Raw genomic sequence first — 9,698 nt, forward strand, 5'->3', positions numbered from 1 at the left:
TGGAGTGATGATGGGGGGAATTCGGGAGTGGATGTTTGTGCATGGTTGGTTTGAATGTAGCTTCGGTTGATCAGTTGGGAGTTTGGAGAGTTGCTGTGTTAAAGGAGGGGAGGGAGGATGAGGGGAGCGACGGCCTCCATATGGCGGGAAGGTGAAGGTGGTGGTGGTGGTGGTGAGGAGGAGGAAGAGGAGGTTTGTCTTCAACGCCGTCGAGGAGGCGGGTCAGGAGCGGGAGGAAGGGAGGTTAGACGACTGGGTACTTACCCTAACCCCGCACGCTCATCCCCGCACCCTGCTTTTCCTGCCGTAAACATCCTTCAACCGTACACCCACCCATACCCCCCACCCATACCCTAGGAGCTCCTCGGTGAACTGTTCATTCCCCCGGAGCGCCTGACCAAGTTGGGCACATTCGGTACGGGAGCTTTCGCTACCGTACAGAGCTGCGGGTGAGAGGGCGGGCGGGTGTGTTTTAATGGCCTGATAGCCGGGGGGGGGGGAACTGGCGAGGAGGTGAATGCGCACACACGACAGCAGCTATACACACACGGAGGGGTTCACTCACCAGCGTAGTAGTGGTGGTAACGGGTAATGGTGGTGGTGGCGGTGGTGGGGGTAGATATTGACTGGAGTGCGTGTGTGTTTTGTGTGGAAGGGTTGCGGCTAGAGGGGGGAAGGTGGTGAAGCGGTTGTTGATTGCGGCGGTGGCGGGCATTGGAGTAGGATGGGCCCTGGGCCTGGTGTAGAGCCCACTGGCCTGTCGGACCTTGGCCTCACATGGGTTTGGGTTTGCGGGGTGGTTGGTGGCGCCAGTCGCGGGGTGGGGTTGGGGGGGTGCAAATAATTCCTCGTTCCCCTCCCCTCCTTGCAGCCTGGAGATGGTTCCCGGCGGCCCCTCTCTTACTGTGGCTGTCAAGTCCCTCAAGCCGCAGGTGCTGTCGGACCTGGAGGACCTCCGGAGGTTCCTGTTGGAGGTGGGGAGGGGGGGAAGGGGGGAAGAGGCCCGTACATGGAGGTGGGGTTTGGTGTTATTGTGTGTTGTGTTGTGTTAGGGAGGGAAGTGGACGAGGAGCCAAAGAAAGGGAGAGGGGACGAGGAATTATTTGGACAAAAAGATCCTCCCGCGCACAGCGCTTTACGAGCCAACCCTCACTTCACTGCCACATTTTAAAGCAGTGCTTTCCACTCCACTCCGCTCCATTCACACGCCCCGCCGCCATTTGCATGTCCTCCAAACCAGGGCCCCTACTGGTCTCTCTCCCCCCCCGACCCCCCCCCCCGCAGGCCAACCTGGTTCGCAAGCTCCACCACCCGTGAGTCACATCACCACCTCCACGTCCGCCTCTTCCTCCACCTCCACCTCCGTCCATACCACCATACTGCACCTTGTCTGCGTGCTGGGAGGGGTAAAGTTAGAGTTGTCTGTCTGTGCGTGTATGTGTGTATGTATGTGTGTGTTGTAGGGAACGTGGCTGTATCTCGATGGAGGGTGTCGGTGGGTGGGGCCCCAGGGGCGCTCTTCCTGATGCCCTTGTTTGACGGGGCCGTGTGGGGTCAGGGGGTTTTCCTTCTAGGAGGCGGGGTGCCGAGCCTTGTTTTTATCTTCATGGGGCCGCCCTGCCGCCCTCCTCCTCCCCCTCCCCTACGACCACGCGCCGTAGTGGCAAAACCACTACTACTAGCACTACTACTACTACTACTACTACTACTACTACTACTACTACTACTACTACTACTACTACTACTACTACCACTACCGGAATAACACTGACTGCTGGCTGAGATATTGCCGGGGCCAGCAGTCGCCCGGCCCCACACCACTTCATGCATTCGAACCCTTTCCTCCAGCATTCCAAAATGCATGAAGTGTTACACAGGCACTTGTACAAACTCTTACGTGGAATTCAATTAGAATATCTAATGGCCAACGAAGCGCTTCAGCTGAGCGTATTGCGGCTCCCCCTGCCGGCCGGCTGGTCGTGGACCCCGCCCGGGGCCTCAAAGTTGCGGATCAGTTAAGGGCCGACACTGCCGGCTTCTCCGAGGAGGGGGAAACTCGAACCCACGCCTCCACGAACCCAATACCTCCCCTCCCCGCGGTTCATGGTGGTTCGTCTTACCCCCCCCCCACCGGGGACCCCTTCTGAAGCGAAAGCAATGCAAATAGGAAGGTGAAGTCTGTCTGAGGCCGGCACTGCCCCGGCCACGGTATCCAACCATGTTTTCCAATTGTGCGTAGGGAAAAGTATGAATTCTAAACTTCACCAGGTCGTTACTGTGAGCAAAGACAATCTTCAGTAGGTTCGGGAATTTCGTATGAATTGATGTCGTACATATCCTTGGTGGACGGCGCACCTCCCCCCTTCCTCCGCAGCAATATTGTTTCCATTCACGGTCTGGGCGCCCACGACCTGAGCTCCCTGGAGTCCCTGCGTAACAGCGCCTATGTGGTGATGGAGGCTCTCCAGGGGGGGGATCTGCGCATGATGCTGCTGCGCCAGGTGGGGGGGGGTACGTGGCGCTCCGGGAGGGAGAATGCAGAGTGCACATTCATGTGTGTATGTAAGTATGTATGTGCGTCTTTCTTTTTTCACTCCACCTCCAGAGATTGCTGATGATTGGATTGGTTGCAAGTTTTATTAAAATTATTGAAAAACCCACCCCCTCCTCCACCCCCTCCTCCCTCCAAACCCTAACACCCCAGATGACCAGTCGCAGTCCCGCCTACTCACGTGTCGACGCGCTCCGCTGGTGCACCCACATAGCCGCCGCGTGTGCCTACCTGCATGAGACGTGTCGGCCCATGGTCATCCACCGGGACCTCAAACCCGAGAACGTCATGCTGAGTGGGGGCCCGGTAGATGGGCGGGTGGTGAGTGAGGGGAAACGAAAGGGGGGTCAGGGAGGTGCGCATGGGGGTATGTGTTTGTATGTGTGTGTTCGTATGTATGTTCGGTGCGTGTAACGGCAAATGGAGTATTGCTGCAGGAAAGGGTGCCAATCCCGGTGGCCGAGTGGTGTGCGTGTGTAAGGGGGCAGGGGGAGGGGGAGGGGAGGTGCGAGTGCGTGTGTGTGTATGGCAATGACAGCGTCTCCCGGGATCCCCCTCCCCTCCTCAACCGATACCTTCCTACACAGCCCACCCCACGGACACAAACATACATACACATGTACAGAAGGCCCCCGGCTCAGCTCATTATAAAAGAGCGCACACGTGCACACACCGCTCCCTCCTCCGATAAAGCAGTTAGCAGTTCGGTGTTTCTTGCTCTCACGCGGCGCCCTCCCCCAATACAAAACAGGCCAAGATTACGGACTTCGGGTTGCATAAACGTGCCCGCTACAGCCGTACGGAAGATGTGCTGATTGCCGTAACCAACGAGTGGAGCACACGTGGCGGTAGCGTGTACCGTGGGAACGGCATGTACGGCGGCGGTGCGCGAGGAGGATACGGCGGGGGTTCCGTGAAGGCGGGGGGGACTGTGCGCGGCGGCATCCGAGCAGATTTCTCAACGAACGGCGGGGGCGTCATCGATGCATCGTACTATGGCGGTAACGCTTACATCGGTAAGTGGACGGCCGGCGCCGACGGGGAAACTTTACCATTGGTACGACGCGTGTACGGCACTTATGCAGTGAGCATAGGACATGGAGGCAGTATAGGCTCGTCGGCACGGGGGGCTGGGCAGCTGGTTTCCGAATTCCTCCTCGTACATTAGGTCGGTACACACGGTACGTGCTGGTGGGATGCCGTACATGTGCTGTGGGATAGAGAGGACTGCAGCTTGGGGGTGCGAGTGGTGTTTGCAGTAGCCAGCATGAAGCTACGCTGCCGGCAGCAGTGCCGTGGCGCTCAGCAGGTTGAGCAGCACCACCTCCCCTCCCCCTCGGGCGCTCTGTTTCCCTCCTCCCCCCCTCCCCTCTTCTTGTCGCTCCCCTCCTCCCCCGCCGTGTTCATTTGTTAGCACCGCACCCCCATCACAACTTCCAGCTCGCGTACAAGTGCAGGGGTATACGAGAAGGACTCCTTAGGCATAACTATGTTGTCGTACATGTATACGTAGGGACATACGTGCACACGGCCTATTCCCCCGTCGCAGATTCGTCTTCCCACTGGGACAAGTCGGCCGCCACCGCCGCCGCCGCGATGGCTGGTGGCAGCAACGGTAACGGAAGTTACCGTCCCGGCGTGCATGGTAACCGCAGCACCAGCGCCCGGTACGCCGCGCTGGCAACGGCGGGCCTGGCGGCCGCAACCGCTGAGGCGACAAACGCCGTAACCATCGCTATCGCCAACGATCTCGGTGGCGGCGGCGGCGGCGGCGGCGGCGTGCCGGTGCTGCATCGCGTCGGGCTGAACGACCTCGTGGTGGCGCCGACGGCAGCCGCCGACGGTGCCATCAGTGGTGGCGGCTGCAACGACGGCACGTGCTGTTCCACTGATGTGACAACGGTAACGGTAACGGCAGCAGGGCCGGCAGGGGGGGATGTACTGGCGGACGAAGGCGGCAGCACCACCGGGCCCGCCAGCAGCCTGCCACCCGGGGACAGCCTCCGTGCGGCCTCGGAAGCAGCGGCGGAGCTGGGTATCGCGCCTCAGGGCAAGGTCACGGAGCGGGAGCGGCCGTACCTGCTGGCGTACGACAAGCGGTACGACACGCTTCCCAATGGCGGCAGCAAGTGGAGCAGCTCGACGGACTTGTTGGGGATGAATGACGCAGCCGTGGCGGCGGCGGCCGCGGCTGTAGCCGCCGCCGCTGCCGCCGCCGGTGCACCGCCCTCACCTCCGCTTCTGCTCCCTCCCAGCGGCGGCCCTTCCCATCCCCGTCCGCCGTCGGCTCCCCAGAATTATCAACCATTAGGTTGGACGCCGCCTAACGTTGTCCCACCCGCCAGCCTAGAGGAGAGCGTACACAGAAAGATGCTGGCGCTGATGGCGCTGGAGAGCGCAGCGGCGGCGGCGGCAAACCCCATGGTGGCGGAGCCAGCGCCGGCGCCTGGCGGCGTTGCGCCAGATGGCGGAGCCATCCCCGCTGTTGCTGCTGTGGCAGGGCCGGCGGCGGGGCCGGAGTCAGCGCCGTTTTCTGTTACGGAGTTTGTCCGCGCCGCCGCCGCCGCCGCCGCCGCCGCGGCCACATCCGCCGAGTCAACCGCAGGGTCGGCGCCGTCGGCCGTCATGCTGATGCGGTCCATGTCACTTGCCCTGCAACAGCAACAGCAACAACAGCAGCAGGAGGCGCTTGCTAGCCCGGCTCCGCAGGCCTTGCAGCCGGCGCTCACAGCAAGTACGGCAGCAAGTACGATTACCATGCCGCCGCCGTTGGCTGCCGCCGCTGCCCGTGCCGCTGCGCGGGCTGCCTTCATGAAAACGGTTCCTGAAGACAACCGGATGAGTATGGACGTGGGCAGCCTCGCCGCGGCGTTGCCTGCCGCAGCCGGCGGCGGTAGCGGCAACGATGCCGCCGCCGCTGCCGCCGCTGCCGCCGCCGCCGCGGCGACAGCGACGGTGCACAGCCGCGCTTCCGCACCCGCGCCGGCCGCTTCCTCCGGCAAGCGCCATGCGAACGCGGCGCATCGTCAGGAGAAGGTTGCGTCCGTCGCCGCCCGGATGGCAGACGCCACCCGCCAGGTACGTCGTCGTGGTGGCCGTGGCGGTGAAGTACTCCGATCCGTCTGCAACCACACCTTTTGTGTGCTGCGCCGCACTTCGCTGAGCTGAGCAGCGTGTTGACTACGTTGCAGCTTGTAGAACTGGGTGTAGGGGTTTCGCTAGGTGTGAAATCTATGGTCCCACAATCCTGTTTGTCGATGTGGCATCACCTGTTTTACATGTGTGTGTATTCCATAGCCTGTGTGCGCACGTGTGCCCCCCCACATGGCGGAGAAACACGTCCTCGGGGATCCACCCCTCCCCTGTTGCCCCTTTCCCCCACCCACACCCCTCTCACCACCACCACCACCACCACCACTTCCCGGCGGCAGGTGGGCAGCCTCGTATACATGGCTCCAGAGCTGGTGCTGAGCGGGAATTATAACGAAAAGGTACGATAGTACGACACTCATCCTGTTGTGTTATGCGTATCTATGCCCGTGGCGTCCTTAACAGCTACACGGCGATAGCTGCATCGGGGGGGGATTGGCAACATCGCCCCCCTCCGCCTTCAAAACCCTGTGCCGCGATTCTTCGGCCCTTTTCCCCCCACCCCTGGACTGGCCCTTCGCGCCACGCTTCTTATCACCCATATTACCCGGTCAACCCCGCACCACACCATACATACATACATACATACATACATACATACATACATACATACATACATACATACATACATACATACATACATACATACATGCGCACGTACCTGATCTCGCAGGTGGATGTGTTTTCTTTCGCCATCATCGCCTACGAGCTGTTCACCGGGAAGCTGCTGGCCATGAAGGTACGGCACAGGGGGGGGAGAGGGGCTGAGCCGCCCGCTATAGTGACCCTGTGCGCCTAGCCCTAGGTACGGATATCTAAGAGGTGATACCTCACACATACCTTCACCGCCTCCGCACCCCGCCCCCGGGCCAATGTTGCCTCAGCTGCCAATCGCTTCCCCACCTCGGCCCTCATCCCAGTCACCCGTACCTCCATCTGCACGCCATACTTGGCACATTCCACCCAGCTTGCAGCCCCTCACCCCCCTCTTTTTCCTGCTCCATTCGCCAATGGTTCGTCTTACCCCCCTTTTTCGCGCTCTGCCATTCCTGCCCCCTGCTCTCCCATTTCCAGATAGCCAACGAGTACGCCTGCCAGCTGGAGCAGCAGGGGGGGTCGGGGGCGGCGGCAGCCCGCGGCGCTCGGGCTGGTCCGGGGGGACTGCCGGCGGCGGCAACCCGCAGCGCGGAGGAGGACGCGGAGGCGGGGGTGATGTCGTACGTGATGCGGCGGTGTGGCGGCAGCCGGGAGCCGCTGCCCAGCTGGTGGCCCGGGGAGCTGAGGGCGCTCATTGCGGCCTGCTGGGCGGAGGACCCCGCGGAGAGACCCAGCTTCTCGCAGGTGCGTGCGTGCTTGCGTGTGCACGGATGTATGTAAGGATGCATGGATGTACGTGCACGCGTCGAAATTTGTTACGATGTAAACCGCAAAACCCCCCGAGTGCCCTTTCGGGGCCCCGCTTGCTCCGAGGTGTGGGTCTCCAGACGGACTTCTACTCCACATTTCCCACCTCACCCCCCGGGCCTCATCCGCCTCCTTACCCCTTCCCTTCAACTCCCCCCCCCCGGTGTCCTGTGTCCCCGCCCCCCCCCCGCAGATCCACAGGCAGCTCCGGAAGATGCAACACAGCGGTGCAGTGGCCGACATGGACGCCCGGGACCCCCTCAGAGGCATGGGGTGCGGCTGCAACATCTCGTGAACCGTGCGCAGACGTGTGAGTACGACATGACGTGTGCGTGCGTATGTATGTTGTGTGACCCGCGGGACCCGTGGGTCGCTTCGTACGGTTGGTGTGCTGGTGAGTGGTAAGGGCGGCGCAGCTTACCTGTAGTGAAGCCCGCGCCGAGAAACTCGTTTTGTTTTTATCTATGTACACTTCTTGATGTACACACACATACGAACATACGTTCATTCGTGCACTCGTAAGCCGTATCTCGTATATCGTATCTGTACGTGGGTTGAGAGCGAAGGTGTTGGTGGTCGTGGCGGCTGTGGGTGGGTCACTTTTTGTGATGGGTTGGTGGCCATGATGGGTTGCATATCGAAAATTCAAAACCGCCTGTGTTGGTTATGGCCATCGTTACTACTAGCAACGTACGGATCTCGTCCAGTTCGGATGGCGGGCCGTCGGCAGTTTTGGTATTCTGTTTTGGAAATTTTCGGAAGCCGGCGGAAGGTTGTTATAGTTGCGTTACTAGGCGCAACCGATTGTACGTATTGTTGTAAAGTATTTCATTGGTTTAAATGTATACATACATAGGAATGCGACATGCTGCAAATGTCGTGGCTCGAATATAGGCAGTACGGAAGTATACGGAAGCCTGATGTGTACGGCGGGGCTTGATGATGAATCACCACTGATCTATCTTCCTGGAAGCTGTAGCCCTCGCATCCATGTGAGTCCGGTCGGGCGGTTGAACGTGCTGTCGGCTGCTGTCTATCTACGTTGGAAGAATGCGGGGAAGTAAGAATGACCGACCATACACTGATGATGTATTCTCGTTACAGGAATGCATCACCATCACCAAGACTTCGCGAACGTTGATGGGAAGTTTGGTGTTGCTGCAGGTGTAGGGCGACAGCTTTGCTGAAGTCCCCAAGTATGTATGTAGCTTAGGGCCACCTACCTGATGGCGGTCTGTCTGGCTACACAGTTCGGGACATGCGCACCGTGCATAACGTCTGCACCTGTCCGGGCAGTCAGGGCAGGGGTGCGTCTCTAGTTGCATCACGGCACTTGCTGTCTGGGCCGTGGTGGGGGGCTCGCCTTGCCTCGGTGCCTGCCTTGGTGCGGTCTTCCCTCCGTCAGGGCGTATGTGGATTGTTCGATTTCATGGGAGAATGCACACTACTTCCTTCCTTGCCTCCGTATGTATGTATTAAAATTTTGGTCGTCCGTCGTAAAAGCAAACCACCAAACTTTTACGCCAGGCGTATTTTTGCATATTAGTACGTCCTTTTCCTTGACGAGGCGTGATACGTTTCGTTTGGCGTATTCATCCTTACAGTAATTCGCGAGTCCCAGTTCTTTTGCGATCTCATTTCACCATTGGTTCCTTGAATACACGCCGGATTTACTGGAGGTCCTGGAGTAAGTTTTACTCTACACCCTACTGCGCTTGATGTTCTACATGCTGGCATCAGGGCCACATGCGTGTTACTGGGTTGCATGCATAGCAATTTAACCCGAAACCTGTAAGGATATGGTTATGAAACATGGAACGTATGCACGGCTCACACACCAACACATGACAGTTACAATTACAGTTAAAGTTAAAGTGTCCGCGCAGGTGGGGGGGTGTCCGTCAAAGCCGGTGGCCCATGGACCGTTCATAAAAATTAAGATCACGGTGTCGGTGGGGCGACTGTCGCCATCCTACCGGCCCCGTTTCAGCGTGAAGCGCCGTTTAGCGTTGCGTGCCTAGTCTTCCAGGCCTTGGAGAGAATGCCAGCGGGGGAGCCTCGGTCATAACGGTGCGTGTGTGTGTATGTGTGTGTGTGTGTGTGTGTGTGTGCTACATGGTTGCGGGTGCGTGACCCCATACCTGTAAGACTACCCATACGAGCCGAAGGCCCAAGGGCAATACTACAACGCCTAAAAGCCACGGAGGAAAGGAAAATACCGCACATCAGCCCAGACTAGCGTCCAAAGGGGGTAATTGAGTTTCGGTGAACCCACATACGTTCCAACATCCTCGCCAGACGTGCTGGTTCCCATTTCATGGCCTCCAACATGCTCTGTTGATGATCGAATCCCTCTTCAGCACGAATATCATTATAGGCTGGGCATTCCAATAACACGTGTTTTTCATCCTCGATTCGGCTATTAGTACCACAACAGCGGCAAAACCGCTGCCCCCTGGGGACATGGTACTTGCCTCTTCGTGCTCTGTTTGCCTCCAGAGCCCAGCAACATGAACGAAACTGCATTAGCTTACGACGTGCTAAACGAGGAATGAAAACCTTAGCATGTGTTGGCCACATGACGGCTGCGGCT

The 9,698-nt window shown here is 59.2% G+C and overlaps 2 protein-coding genes across 2 annotated transcripts in view; both read left to right on the forward strand.

Moving 5' to 3' along the window:
• Positions 1–7,474, forward strand: part of VOLCADRAFT_108386 (uncharacterized protein) — a gene marked incomplete at its 5' end in the record, with an annotated part of 8,077 nt that extends 603 nt beyond the window's left edge. Inside the window, 11 exons of the mRNA XM_002958897.1 lie at positions 358–449; positions 872–974; positions 1,285–1,313; positions 2,375–2,501; positions 2,705–2,872; positions 3,303–3,567; positions 4,101–5,629; positions 5,983–6,042; positions 6,375–6,440; positions 6,776–7,042; positions 7,299–7,474. Of these exons, the coding sequence (XP_002958943.1) occupies positions 358–449; positions 872–974; positions 1,285–1,313; positions 2,375–2,501; positions 2,705–2,872; positions 3,303–3,567; positions 4,101–5,629; positions 5,983–6,042; positions 6,375–6,440; positions 6,776–7,042; positions 7,299–7,400 (2,808 nt within the window). The 3' untranslated portion in view covers positions 7,401–7,474. The remainder of the gene's footprint in view (positions 1–357; positions 450–871; positions 975–1,284; positions 1,314–2,374; positions 2,502–2,704; positions 2,873–3,302; positions 3,568–4,100; positions 5,630–5,982; positions 6,043–6,374; positions 6,441–6,775; positions 7,043–7,298) is intronic.
• Positions 7,475–8,949: 1,475 nt separating this feature from the next.
• The window catches only part of VOLCADRAFT_108387 (uncharacterized protein), a gene marked incomplete at its 5' end in the record, with an annotated part of 19,047 nt that continues 18,298 nt past the window's right edge, over positions 8,950–9,698 (forward strand). The window contains one exon of the mRNA XM_002958898.1: positions 8,950–8,991. Within this exon, the coding sequence (XP_002958944.1) occupies positions 8,950–8,991 (42 nt within the window). The remainder of the gene's footprint in view (positions 8,992–9,698) is intronic.

This window comes from Volvox carteri (assembly GCF_000143455.1).
Source record: "Volvox carteri f. nagariensis unplaced genomic scaffold VOLCAscaffold_111, whole genome shotgun sequence".
Lineage (NCBI taxonomy): Eukaryota > Viridiplantae > Chlorophyta > Chlorophyceae > Chlamydomonadales > Volvocaceae > Volvox > Volvox carteri.